Source organism: Aquarana catesbeiana, linkage group LG05 (genome assembly GCF_042186555.1).
Source record: "Aquarana catesbeiana isolate 2022-GZ linkage group LG05, ASM4218655v1, whole genome shotgun sequence".
In the NCBI taxonomy this organism is placed as follows: Eukaryota; Metazoa; Chordata; class Amphibia; order Anura; family Ranidae; genus Aquarana; species Aquarana catesbeiana.
In genome coordinates, this window is record NC_133328.1 from 128,599,387 (window position 1) to 128,614,272 (window position 14,886).

Below are 14,886 nucleotides of genomic sequence, written 5' to 3' on the forward strand. Positions count from 1 at the left end.
ATAAAAGAGTTGATACATTCATGGTTCTGAAAAATTGGATTGTAGATGAAAAGTCATGGCAAGATCAGAGATGATTTGAAATGAAACAAGTTGCTAGAAAACTAAATAGAAATATTGCCATCATTCCGGGTGTACTTACCACTCTGATGGATCAGTCAGTGCCTTGCCTAGCGTCTCCGAGTTGAAGAGGATCCAATAAGGTGCCTCTGAGATTTCTTATATTTATAGGGAGTGTCAATTGACTAACTCCCATCAGGTGCAAGTATGTGTTTGCCCCCCCTCATCCCCCCCCCCACAATGGGGGAAACGAGCAGCACAACTGTGCGCTCTAAACGTGATCCCCCCGGCGTTCCGGAGAGGATAACACCTCCGAGCATCCCCGTCGCTTCCGCCGCAACTGCGCAGGCGCCGCTACGTCACGCGCACTAGGGTGCGCGCGCGTGAGCACGGCGTCCGGAAGAGATCCGGGACGCCGCTGGTAGGGCGAGAAGTGCCCAATACAAGGTGTGGCCACCTAGTGGGCGCATATAGGAGACGCAGGGCCCAAGCGTCCCCTCTCTCACCCTGCCAGGAAGACACAAGGTGCTCCCCCGCACCCAGAGGAGAAGAACGGGCATTGAAGGAGAGGCAGCAGTAAACACAGCGCCATACAGTCATGAATCAGATACTGTGTGGATGGATAATAGTGGAGATATGGTAATAACAGTCCTCATCGCTTATTCACAGGGTACTGCATATATGGTCCATGCAATGTGGATTAACTGCTGGCTGACCATACTATGTACATCGTTCATTGCATATCATTGTTTGCTTAAGCATGGTTACACAATTATGGTGGCATAGTCCTCTTGCAACTACATAATTAAATGACATATAAACAAAAAAGAAAAATTACATAATACCAAATGTTGTTACATATGAAGAACTCTGAACTGTATTTTAAGCTAAATTTTCCTCAGAAATAGAGCGTTTTAAAGTGTATGATCCATTATCGTTAGATCCCATAACCTACACAACAGTATACACCTCATACATTTAAGAATAATGGAAAGAACAATAATGACACTAATAATTATACATGGGGAAAACCAGGCAGCAGTATACATAAGACTGGAAACGCTAAATGGATAAAATATGTGGTGGAAAGCTCCACTTTGGTCGTCGTGGGGGGGGGGGGGGGAGGACACGAAAAGAGGGGGGGAGGGGGGAAAGGAAGAATGGGGGGGGGAGAAAAAAAAAAAAAAGGGGGAAGGGGGGAGGGGGGGAAAGGGGAAAGGAAAGAGAGGGGGGTGGGAAAGGGGAAGGGGAGGGAAGGGGGACAGGGGAGGGGGAAAGAAGGGAGAAGGGAAAGGGGGAGGAAAGGGGGGGAAAGAGGGGAAATGGGAAGAAACAGGGGAGGGAAGAGGAAAAAAGGAGGGAAAAGGAATGATGATATTGATGGGTCTTATATTTACACAGAATATTTTAGCACGTGTGGGATAGGAGTTCCTTTTCCATAAGTTATTGTGTCTTCCCAGATGAGAACCCCTGCAGAAAAGGGGCATACGAGATTGATTCGTTTAGACCCGGTGGAGAGGTGGCCTGTAACTGGAATATCCATCTCTGCTCTTTTTGCAGCAGAGACTTGTTCCAGTCGCCACCTCTAGTGGGAATCTTTATTTTGTAAAGGGCCACAAAAGGTGACTCTGGGGACACTGTAATTGTGTGTACTAATTATGTGCCTCCCGATGGGGAGGTACGGATTCCCCACCTCCATGCTGTAAACATGTTGGGAAATGCGTTTCCAGAATTCCTGCCTGGTTTTCCCCACGTAGTATGCACCACATTCGCATTCCATCAGATATACTATTCCGCGGGTGCAGCAATTCACAAATTGTGTGGGTGTAAATGTGTTGCCGTTGGGCAACACAAAGATTTTATCTTGTTTAATGAGTGAACAGTATGAGCAATGTCCACAGGGGAAAGAACCCACTGTGGGACAGTGCTTCAATCTCATATTTGCGTTGGTGTATTCACTCCGAACAAGCTTGTCACGTAGTGACATAGCTCTTTTGTACGTTATGGTGGGTTTTTCCATGAACGAATCCACGCAGTTTAGGATCATCCGTGAGGATGTTCCAATGACGCTCTATGATCTTTTTAATGGCCTGGTATTGTCAGGAATAACGCATGATGATCCGGGTAGGGTTACATTCAGAGCCTTGGGAGGGTTTAGATTTAAAAAGTAGCTGAGATCTAGAGTGTCCTATAACTTGATTATAAGCTTTTTTAAGGCATGATCTGCTGTAGCCCCTTGCTAACAGTCGATCTTGGAGCCCCTCCGCTTCTTTTTTTGAACAGAGCGTCATCTGAACAATTGCGCCGGAGGCGCAAATACTGTCCATAGGGGATCAAGTTCTTCAATGGGGTCGGGTGAAAACTATCGGAATGAAGGACCGTATTCCCAGCAGTTGTCTTACGAAACAGAGTGCTAAAATTTAGGTCACCTCCAAGGAGCACTGCCCCCTCTGCAAAATCCTGCAATTTAGTCAAAGTAGACTTAAATAAATCCAATCTGCCCAGTGTTGGGGAGGTACAGGTTCACTAGGGTCACCAAAGAGCTACCCAGTTTTCCTTTCACAAAAGCAAAGTCTTTATTGAAGTGTGCATATTTAAACATACAGAAAATGTAAATAATGTGGGTTTAAAGCTTAATGCACATCATGGAATGGCGAAAAAGCTTGTCATCAGTGGAGGGCACCAGCATACTCTATATTAGTGCTCGCCAACCTTTCGGACCTCACGGACCACTAAACACACAATTTTGAATCCTGTGTATCACTAACATGAATTTTACATGCCTTGTACACACAATGCTCAGGTTCTCTGCCCTCCTCCCCCTGGATCATACTGATGCCTTACTGTATACACACACACAATGCTCCAGCTCTCTGCCCCCTCCCCTTGGATCACACTGAGGCCTTACTGTATAGGCACAATGCTTCGGCTCTCTGTCCCCCCTCTGCACTCTGTATCACACTGCTGCCTTACACAGACTAATCATTGGATCTCACCTCCTTATCCAGCCAAGTGCTCGAGCTCCATGCTCCCTCCCAAAGTCTGATCAGCAATGCCAATGGAAGTCTCCTCCTTCACCTCCCGCTCTATGCATTAGTCCCAGCGACTCCACCTGAGTTCACAGGAGCCAAAACTACAGGAGGAGGCATCGGGTATCAATGCTGTCAGCAGGCATTGAGAACAACACTGGAAACATTGGGCAGAATACATCCGCCACAATGGGGACCACCAAAACGTTCTCACGGACCACTGGTTGGCAACCGCTGCTCTATAGAATGTTCTATACCTAAACTAAATAATGAAATTAAATGGCCCACTGATTTCTTATATCTTAAATACCTACAGAGGTAATCCTAACCAGAGTTTTTAGCTCTGCTCTGCTATCCCTCACCCTCTCCCCATGCCGTGAAGTGTCACGGCTTGTGCGACACCCAAGTAATGGCTGCAACAGTTTGGCAGAACTGGGAAGTTAAGAAGGAAGTAAACTGCTTGTGTTATTTTTTTTTTTCTTACCTGCAAAGTAAAGGCATAATGTGCTAATATGTACCTGCAAACGAATCCCTTATTGTCTTCGCTGGAGGTCGCATCCATACTTGCCAGTCTTCCTTCCGGGTCCGCAGACTCCGGCTCTGTGACCGGCCGGAGCCGCATCAAGTCACACCCACGCATGCGCGCGGGAGCTGCCGGTCACGGCACAGGGTTTTGAAGAAATCGCACGAGTGGCCATTCCTTCAGAGCGCATGCGCCGATGACACCATCAGCGGCATATACAGTAAATATCTCCTAAACATTGCACGGTTAGGAGATATTTACAGTACCTATAGGTAAGAACAAACCAGGGAAGTGTACTCCTTCTTTAAGTGTAGGCATCTTAAAGACATGGGTACATTAAGAGTTTATAATGCCCTAATCCCTAAAACGCCATTATTTTGTAGAAAGTATGCAGCAAGGGTAATGTGAGTGAAGTCAGAACTAATTTGTATCAGGTAGGGACTCAGCAATCATCGAGTAACTAGCATGTTCAAATGGAGAGATCACCAATAGCAGCCTGTATATTTTTTTCAGTACACCCCCCCCCCCCCCCCCCCCCCCCCCCCCCCCCCCCAAGTCAAAGATCACTGGGCCCAGTGTCGCCTCCTCACACCCCAATTTAATCCTCTAATTGCCATACTACCGTACCATACTACAGGGGGTATTGCTAAAGGGGGTATGGTTGGGGCAGGGTTGATAAAAACACATCTTAAATAGGGAGTTTTACCACCCCCAAACGGCAAATGTAAAATGAAACCTGACTGTTTTGAGCCCCCTGCACCATGGGTGCAGTGCAGTGTACTGATATCTTTCCTACGGGTTTGCTGCACTTAGCCATAGACTTCTATTATGTCCTGCAGGTGCGGTGCTCTTCCTGAAAGCGCACCAAACCCACAGAATATAATAGAAGTCGAATAGAAGTATAAATTTTGCAAAATGTTCTTCTCACAGCATTACATTTATGCAAAACATCACATCACTATGGCATTATAACATGTGTTTCTATTTTCCTAACCAAACAAACCACATCTTACCTGGATGATCTTCACATCTGGCTGAAACCTTGGTGGAAGACCAAAGTGCAACATCCAGTTCAGTCTGGCACCCAATAGCAGTATAAGATCTGCATGCAGCAATGCGCTGGAGGCAAGAAAAATCCATTATCAAGTAACAACCAATCAAAAAATACTGTATATAGTGAGCAACATGAAAAATAGTTTATAAGCAGCAATAAAAAGAAGAGACAAATAGTTATAAACAGTAAAGGAATAAACAGATTGTAACCATTGTTTGCACCCTTCATACCCTTTAACACACTTTAACCTCTTAGCGCCGGGGCCTCCCGTCCCTTTAATAGGTTTATGATGCTGGGAGGCGGGGCTTATGACCACATGACCCCTGTGATTGGCTGTCACAGCAGTCATGTGACCCGAAAACTCCTGATCGCAAGCTTTCGGTCAGGCGACGATAACTGTGCTGGGAACGTGTGCGCGTGCTCTAAGCACACGTGTTTTGGCAGCAATTCACGCAAATATGCAGCCTCTCACTGCTAAGGACCAGGCGCTGAGAGGCCGCATATTTGCATATGGCCGGCACCAAGAGATTAAAAGGTAGAGAGTTAAATAACTAATGAGTCAACAAGGAGTTGTTGCTTATTTGCTAGGAAATCAACCCTTTACTTTCCCTGGTAAACATACCTGGATCTGGCAGCAGCAACACTAAATGGATGATCATCGGGTACAACACCTTTACCCATCGGCGTTGGTAAAAATGGAAGCCCACATTCATTCACTAACCTCCGTATATTGTTCTCTGCTTGTGAAAAAGCAGCACCTTAAAAAAAATAAAAATAAATAAAATATTCGTTCAAATTGGTGAAAGCTACAATCATATGAAAACTCCTGTAACCACAGGTCACCCAACATAAGTTAAAGTGTTGGGACCTCTTGCAACAGCTGACATTGGATCAGGATATGATGGGTGAAATTTTCCAATAAAAGGATACACACAACAGTAAATCCCTGACAAAGGTTCTAGCCATTCCCCTTGCTAAATGGAAAAAAAAAAGTTTTACTATTACTCTCTGTTCTCTTTGGTAAGATTTATTTTCACTTTACTGACAACAAGAAAACCAGTGGGGACGCAACCTGTAATAACAATGACCGGAGTTCTAACTCTTTACAAAAAGACAACTTTCTGAAAATTGTAGAATGGGGTACTGCATATACTAGAGCTGTATGAGAATAAAAGTATATGCATCATTGTGCTTGTCATAGGAGCTTCAAATTTGGAAAATCCAAGTCCTCCGTGTACTAGTTACAAGCAAAGTTCATTTGCATTTAAAATCACTGGGTAATTGGCATTTTGCAGTATTATCATCATGTGAATAAAAATAAATGATACACTATACACTCGCCCTCACCAATAGTGTAATCAAATAGCAGCGCTAAAAATTGCTAAAAGAACCTGAAAGAAAAATTTACAGTGATTGCTCAATGTGATACCTATATAATAGCTGTTTATTAACAGCACTAAATAAACCAAAAAGTGTATTCTAATAAACAAACACAGTGCGATCCATCTGTGTAATAATCTTAAATCAAAAATTCAACATATAAAGTCCAAAAATAAGTGAAGACGTAGTGAATAATGGTGATAATATCAACAATATGATCTTCAGTGATAATATCTTCCACCACACCGCTGTGACCGTGACTTCCACTCCCCTTCAGCGAGCAAACTCACCAGCTCTTTTTGCCTTACACTCTCGTGTTCGGCTCACAGGCTTTTCCCACACAGTAGGGGGCAAAGTGATAACCTCCAATCAATTTCTGTATAGTTATCCGCAGTATAAATGCAAATGCTCTCTCCACATGAAAGAAAGGAAAAGCGATCCAATAGTGCAGTAACGTAACAAACTTTAATAAAAAATGACACTCTCCTTCGCCATAGAACTCACATTTTACAACTTTCAATAACGCAGGTAAGCACAGCAATCATGGTCATCACCAACAACACTTCAAACGGTAACTTGGACGTATGGTGGTCACGGCGGACCCAGGTAAACTAGTGGATGGTGACACTCTCACCCGTTCCCTGGAGTCTCCCGTAGCCGCTTCCCCGCTCACTCGTATGGCGCTCCCTGTCACAGCGCCCTACGTCAAGCTTCCTCGATTGCCGTATAGCCACGCCCCGACATGTTTCGTCACGGAGGACTTATTCATGGGATCCCATGAATAAGTCCTCTGTGACGAAACATGTCGGGGCGTGGCTATACGGCAATCGAGGAAGCTTGACGTAGGACGCTGTGACAGGGAGCGCCATACGAGTGAGCGGGGAAGCGGCTACGGGAGACTCCAGGGAACGGGTGAGAGTGTCACCATCCACTAGTTTACCTGGGTCTGCCGTGACCACCATACGTCCAAGTTACCGTTTGAAGTGTTGTTGGTGATGACCATGATTGCTGTGCTTACCTGCGTTATTGAAAGTTGTAAAATGTGAGTTCTATGGCGAAGGAGAGTGTCATTTTTTATTAAAGTTTGTTACGTTACTGCACTATTGGATCGCTTTTCCTTTCTTTCATGTGGAGAGAGCATTTGCATTTATACTGCGGATAACTATACAGAAATTGATTGGAGGTTATCACTTTGCCCCCTACTGTGTGGGAAAAGCCTGTGAGCCGAACACGAGAGTATAAGGCAAAAAGAGCTGGTGAGTTTGCTCGCTGAAGGGGAGTGGAAGTCACGGTCACAGCGGTGTGGTGGAAGATATTATCACTGAAGATCATATTGTTGATATTATCACCATTATTCACTACGTCTTCACTTATTTTTGGACTTTATATGTTGAATTTTTGATTTAAGATTATTACACAGATGGATCGCACTGTGTTTGTTTATTAGAATACACTTTTTGGTTTATTTAGTGCTGTTAATAAACAGCTATTATATAGGTATCACATTGAGCAATCACTGTAAATTTTTCTTTCAGGTTCTTTTAGCAATTTTTAGCGCTGCTATTTGATTACACTATTGGTGAGGGCGAGTGTATAGTGTATCATTTATTTTTATTCACATGAGTTTGCAATTTTAAGTGGCTGCTTAGAGTTAGGAGCTAATCCCATGAGCGCAGTGTTTTGGCACATAGAAAGGGGCGGATCATCTGTGTACCATATCAGCAAAGTATTATCATCATGCAAGATGTATGTAGTGCCATCAGGTTGTGCAGTGTTTTACAAGTAAAAGGGAGACAGTACAGTTATAAAACATCTGATAATCATCCAGCTATATACTCCCTATTACACAACCTCTTATATGGTACTCTCTGCTTAATATGAAGACAGAACTTACCTTTCCCTATTATAATCAGAGGGTTTTGAGCTTTTTTTAGTGCAGCAACTGCTTTCTGGACTTCTAATGGGTCAGCCAGGCTGATAGGACGTGGTAAACAACAAGCTGGGTACCTTGAGAAAGACAAAAAAGATTTATTTTTAACTACATGAAAAAGTGTTTGATGCTTCACTGGAGGTGTACATGCCAATAGCCAGTGTGGCACATACAGTGCATCCAGAAAGTATTCACAGCGCTTCACTTTTTCCACATTTTGCTATGTTACAGTCTTATTCCAAAATGGATTAAATTCATTATTTGATTTAAAATTCTAAAAACAATACCCCATAATGACAACGTGAAAGACGTTTGTTTGAAATCTTTGCAAATGTATTAAAAATATAAAATAAAAAAACATGTACATAAGTATTCACAGCCTTTGCTCAATACTTTGTTGAAGTACCTTTGGCACCAATTACAGCCTCAAGTCTTTTTGTGTATGATGCTACAAAAGCATGGCACACTTATTTTTGGGCAGTTTCTCCCATTCTTTTTTGAAGGACCTCTCAATCTCCATCAGGTTGGATGGGCAGTGTAGCTGTGTGCTTAGGGTCGTTGTCCTGTTGGAAGATGAACCTTCACCCTAGTCTGAGGTCCATAGCACTCTGGAGTAGGTTTTCATCAAGGATGTCTCTACATTACTGCATTCATCTTTCCCTCGATCCTGACTAGTCTTCCAGGTACTGCCACTGAAAAACATCCCCATAGAATGATGCTGCCACCACCATGCTTCACTGTAGGGACGGCTTTGGCCAGGTGATGAGCGCTGCCTGGTTTCCTCCAGACATGATGCTTGCCATTCAGGCCAAAGAGTTCAATCTTCGTTTCATCAGACCAGAGAATTTTGTTTCTCAGGTGCCTTTTGGCAAACTCCAGGCAGGCTGTCATGTGCCTTTTACTGAGGAGTGGCTTCCGTCTGCCCACTCTACCATACAGGTCTGATTGGCGGAGTGTTGTGGAGATGGTTGTTCTTCTGAAAGGTTCTCTTCTCTCCACAGAGAAACGCTGGAGCTCTGTCAGAGTGACCATTGGGTTCTTGGTCACCTCCCTGACTAAGGGCCTTCTCCCCCCCGATCGCTCAGTTTGGCCGGGAGGCCCGTTTTAGGAAGTGTCCTGGTGGTTATAAACCTCTTCCATTTATGGGTGATGGAGGCCACTGTGCTCATTGGGACCTTCAATGCTGCAGAAATGTTTCTGTACCCTTCACCAGATCTGTGCCTCAATACAATCTTGTCTCGGAGGTCTACAGACAATTCCTGGGACTTTATGTCTTGGTTTGTGCTCTAGCATGCACTGTTAACTGTGGGACCTTATATAGACAGGTGTGTGCGCCTTTCCAAATCATGTCCTATCAACTGAATTTACCAAACGTGGACTCCAATCAAGTTGTACAAACATCTCAAGGATGATCAGTGGAAACAGGATGTACCGGAGCTCGATTTTGAGTGTCATGGCAAAGGCCGTGAATACTTATGTACATGTTATTTTTTTTCGTTTTTGATTTTTAATAACTTTGCAAAGATTTCAATACAAACTTCTTTCATGTTGTCATTATGGGGTATTGTTTGTAAAATTTTAAAGGAAAATAATGAATGTAATCCATTTTGGAATAAGGCTGCAACATAAAATGTGGAAAAAGTGAAGCGCTGTGAAAACTTTCCGGATGCACTGTAACAGGGCTCTTTCTATTTTATTTCCCTTAAGCATTTTTACATAAACTTTTATGCATTTACCCACTGGAGGGATGGCTTCTAAGCAGTAAGGGAAGCACTGTGAAAGTCAGCAGCTACAACTATTGTAGCTGCTGATTTGAATAAAAAAAACACTTAACCTGTCAAAGAAGCCAAAGCTGTCCTCACCCAGGTAGTTTACTTCGCCAGTCTTTGAGTGTTAGAGGAAAAGAACATAAAGCAGAAATTCCCTTTTAGGGCGAAGTTCCACTTTAAGTCAGAATATAAGTGTTCTGTACTGTGGACTGAGTTGATCTATTTGGTCAGAGCACTGTTATGACCCAACACTGCACCTCATATGCCGCGTACAGACGATCGGACATTCCAACAACAAAATCCTGGATTTATTTCCGACGGATGTTGGCTCAAACTTGTCTCATATACACACGGTCACACAAAAGTTGTCGGAAATTCCGATCGCTAAGAACGCGGCGACGTACAACACACAACGAGCCGAGAAAAATGAAGTTCAATAGCCAGTGCGGCTCTTCTGCTTGATTCCAAGCATGCGTGGAATTTTGTGTATCGGAATTGTGTAGACACGATCGGAATTTACGACAACGGATTTTGTTATCGGAAAATTTGAGATCCAGCTCTCAAATTTTTGCTGTCGGAAATTCCGACAACAAATGTCCAATGGAGCCTACACATGGTCGGAATTTCCGACAACAAGCTCGCATGGAACATTTGTTGTCGGAAATTCCGACCGTGTGTACGCGGCATAAGGGTAGGCAGGTGCAGCAAGAGCTAATCCATATCAAAAAGGGACATGGGTTAGAGAAGAGGGACTTTTTTTGTTGTTCCATGTTTTGATAAAAGAATACTAAAAATAAATAAAGAAGAGGGAAGGAGGAGGATATTTGATTAATACAAAAATAAAGATTGAACTGGCCATACATGGATTAAAATTCAGCCAGTTCAACAGGGACTGGACAAATTTCAATCTGGGTATGGCCACTGTGGTTAGGGCTGCTGTTAGAAATCACAGGGGTCCGTACAGCCTGCATGGCAGCAGCTCCGAAAATATCAAAAATCATTATCAGCGGACACAAACATAACAAACACCTCAAAAGATAAAACTGCATTCAGTAAATCAATTAAGTTGTGTGTGTAGATGAGGTCTTGGGGCTGATTCATATAGATGTCATGTCCTGTACAGTGTTTTTTTTTTTTTTTTTTTTTTTTTTTAATGTGGCTATTGATGTGTGCAGGCAGCCCATGTTACTATATGGGGATGCACCTAGCATCCCCCCATCCACAGCTCTCACCCCTCTGAACCTAAAATACCCTCCCCCTCCACAGCTCTCGTCCCTCTACACCTAGCACCCCCCCCCCCCACACCTTGAATATCCCCCTCCACAGCTCCGCATTTACTGCTCTCATTATTGGTGCTGCCCATTCCAAAACCCCTCTCAGGGCCCTTGCTTGATCTACTCACAGAAGCTGACATGGCTCTACTCAGCAGCTGCCAGCACAAGCTTTCCCCCCCCCCCAAACACAGAGCAGCACACTCCCTTCATTGCCTCCCTGATGCAACTATGTGTGCAATGGACCATGGCCGGCAAGTGGTGTTGGCACCCAAGGCTCAAGCGAAGGGGGGCACACACACAGGGGGAATCAGATGTCAGCAGAGCAGAAAGGGGGATCGGTGCAGTGGGGCAATTATGGAACAATGCCTTGTGTCTTTCCCTGCGGCAGCTAAAAGCCAGTGGGAGGGAGAGAAACCAGCCTTTAGCTGCTGCAGGGAGAAACACAGACACAGGGCATCATTCTGCAATTGCCCCGCTGCACTAATCTCCTTGCTTTCCCAGGCCCTTTGTGTGCCCGGGCCCCCTACAGGAGGACCAGTGGTACACCCCTATTGGCGGCCCTGACTGTGGTTGACCAGAAGTCGATCTACTGATCATGAATTCCCCCATTCACCTAGAAATCGGAACAGTCTTTTTCTTTCAACACGCTGGTTGAATGAAAAAAAACTTAAATCATATAAGCCCAGCCCAAGGAGAGACTCAAGTGTCAGCACTGGCAGGTACAGACAAAGATATGGGTGCCACATTGTGAGTAGATGATATACACAACCCACAAGACTCTGTTCAAAATTGTAAACAGCATGATTACAAATCGGCACTCATACATTGCAATATTACCCAGACAACAAATTTGGAAATCCTAACTTTTGTAATTACATAGCACCCCCAACCTTTCTGAGGTATTGACTTGCCTGACTTCACTACTATCAACCAACTTGTTTACAAAGTCTCCAGGAATGTCCACATAGCAAGAACCAGGGCGGCCATACATACTTGTCCTTACAGCCTGAAGAAAAAAAAACAAACAAAAAGGGAAGAAAGGAAGGAGAATTGTTTAAAAACATACTTACAATAAATCCTCACATTGGATTGTGTAGAATAGGGAAGCCCAAATCAGAATCACATACAAATTACACTGAACAGCATACCAGTTCAAAGTATAAACAAACTGCTCCATCATTTAACTAAATCTACATGCACATGACTATAAAAATGTTACTGATCACAGAGGGGTGAAGGAGTTTCCAGAACAAACTTCCAGTATAAATAATCAGTAAAATGCTTGCCTTTAGATGCTTTTTTAAATGTGTGTTAAATATTGTTGTGCTTTTTTCAATAACAAAATGCACCCCTTGCATCTGGTAAAAATGTATACATGCGTTTACACTCATAAGTGCCTAAAACGTATGCCCTCAGAGATGCAGATTTTTTTGATTTTGGGTTATGGATCAGGACATAGTTCAGGTTTATGTTCCTGTGTGCATGTCCCCATTGAAAACAATATACCTGCATTCAGATCCGCAAAAACAAAAAAAACAAACACTTTAAAATTATTTTTTTTTACTCCTGTGTGCAGGAGGCCTAATACAAGACATTCCGATAGTAGAACATGACCACAACTGAACATAGAACATACCTTCTCAATAACAATGGGTATGGCTTCCAAGCTGCTGGGTCTGGCAGAAAATTTACTGTACAGTCGACAGGTTTCCACCTAAAATACAAAATAAAAGATTTTAGATAGATAGTTAGCTTGACCATCTAAACAAGACTAAACTGGCCCTCATTCTACTGAGGGCCACACAAACCTAATTCCAGGGAAAGATGATGGCATTTTGTAATATAACATTATAGTACATATTGCATCTTACTATGCTTAACCACTTTAGGAACGAGCCTTTTCTGACACACTTTATTTACATTTAAAATCAGTATTTTATGCTAGAAAATGACTTAGAACCCCCAAACATATTTTTTTTTGTTAAGCAGAGGACCTAGAAAATAAAATGATGGGTTTTGCAATTTTTATGTGACACGTTATTTTTTCAAACAATTTTTTTTTTTTTGGAAAAAAGATACACTCATGAATTTTAATGCACAAAAACAGAATAGAATACCATTTTTTTTGTCAAAATAGAAAATATGGTGTTATGCCAAGTAAATAGATACAGGACGTGTCATGCTTTAAAACTGCGCACACTCATGGAATGGCGCCAAACTACGTTATTTAAAAATCTCCATTGCCGACGCTTTAAAGGCCTTTACAGGTTGCCACTTTAGTGTTACACAAGAGGTCTGGTGCTAACTATTGCTGGTCGTCAAGTGGTTAAAGGAGTAGTATGGACAAAGCTTTTTTGGCCTTACTTCTCCTATGGATCACAGGAGTGCATTTTGTTCTGCACTCCTGCGACCCATTTTCAACTGTCACTCAGCCAGTCCAGGCACTGGATCAATCCTGACTCTACAGTCTGGATTCACCCAGCAGCCTGGGCCGGCAGCTGGTTCAGCCTCTCAGCGAGCTGCTGGGAGACTGAGCTAGCCGCTCCCACCCCCTGAACAGCTCAGCACTCCACTCTCTTTCCATTGTGTCCCTTCAACACACAGGCGGGAGGCTCAACCACACCGGTAGGTACTTCTGATACACTTTCAATCCCATTGTTTATTAATTTCCATATGTACACCCTGTGTATTTGATCCACATCCCAACACACATTTTTTTCACTATTTTTCCTCTTTTTTCTGATTTTTTTCGCCATACCCCCAGTCCACTTATCCTTTACTTCTGTTACTTCCCACTTCACCTTGTTGCATTTCCTCACTCCCCCACTTCTCCTTCCTTTTCTTCACTATTTTTTTCATTTGCCCTTCTCCACTTTACTCCATACCCTCTTTCTATACCCTTTTTTTCTCCCCATTCTCTGCAGGACACCTGTATATACTTTGTACTAAGTACATATTTCCTTACACCCTTATGTTATTGCCATCGTAGTCACCCCAGACTTTCTCTGTAGGATACCTTTGAATCCTGTACAACAATGTATATTATTTCATACTCTCAGACATTTCCATCCAAACTTACATACATACTCTATACTTATATATTCTATATATAGTGAGTATGCCCTGCAAGATTTATGGGAGCATTTTGGGTCCACACATTCCTTTCCGTTTTTTTACCATGCTGCCCCCTACGTCTGGCCTCGGTCCTCCTTGCTGAGTTCTCCGTCCCTTCAGCTCCCAGGGGAGATGCCCTCTGCCAACCCCTGTTTTGGGTTCAGTCTTTGAAGCCTATTCGTCTGACAAGTAAGTATGGGATGATCGGTTCAGGCTTCTTGCTTTTGTCCAATCATAACAGATACTCTAATATATACTTTATCTGTATTTACAGACATCAAATATGCACATCAGCTCCTGATGAAGTGAGGAAAGCTTGTGAAACGCGTCGGGTTAGAGATGTATCATGCATATCTGTATTACTTGTGTTATTACATTATTATGGCTATGTTCTAAGGATTATATTGCTATGTTGCTGTTTTATGAAGTTGTCACCCATGCTCATGTCTTACGTTGGATGATGTTGCTACCATTCAATAAACTTTTTACTCTTATACTTGTTCACCTTTTTGATCATCATGAGCACCTCATTTAAAGTCCCAGGGGCGACTGTCATTTCTCTGTTATGTTTAGGGATGGAGGTGGTTCATGTCAGGGGTCAGCTCTCAGATTCTCTTTTCAGTGAGGTCTGGAGGGGCAGAGCAGAGAGCCAGTGACTGCCCTGTGCTCAAAGCAGAAGGGAGAACAGAGATCAGCGGTGTTTGGTCACTCGGTTCTCAGCGAAGAGGCAGCGGGGAACATTGTTCTGATGCTGCA

At 43.3% G+C, this 14,886-nt stretch overlaps 1 protein-coding gene across 2 annotated transcripts in view; it reads right to left on the bottom strand.

Moving 5' to 3' along the window:
• The window catches only part of HACL1 (2-hydroxyacyl-CoA lyase 1), a 95,062-nt gene that overhangs the window by 51,414 nt on the left and 28,762 nt on the right, over positions 1 to 14,886 (bottom strand). For both annotated transcript variants that reach the window (XM_073630185.1, XM_073630186.1), the window contains exons 6-10: positions 12,653 to 12,730; positions 11,928 to 12,022; positions 7,938 to 8,050; positions 5,286 to 5,421; positions 4,623 to 4,728 (exon numbers count right to left, since the gene is read on the bottom strand). In XM_073630185.1, coding sequence (XP_073486286.1) covers positions 4,623 to 4,728; positions 5,286 to 5,421; positions 7,938 to 8,050; positions 11,928 to 12,022; positions 12,653 to 12,730 — 528 coding nt within the window. The remainder of the gene's footprint in view (positions 1 to 4,622; positions 4,729 to 5,285; positions 5,422 to 7,937; positions 8,051 to 11,927; positions 12,023 to 12,652; positions 12,731 to 14,886) is intronic.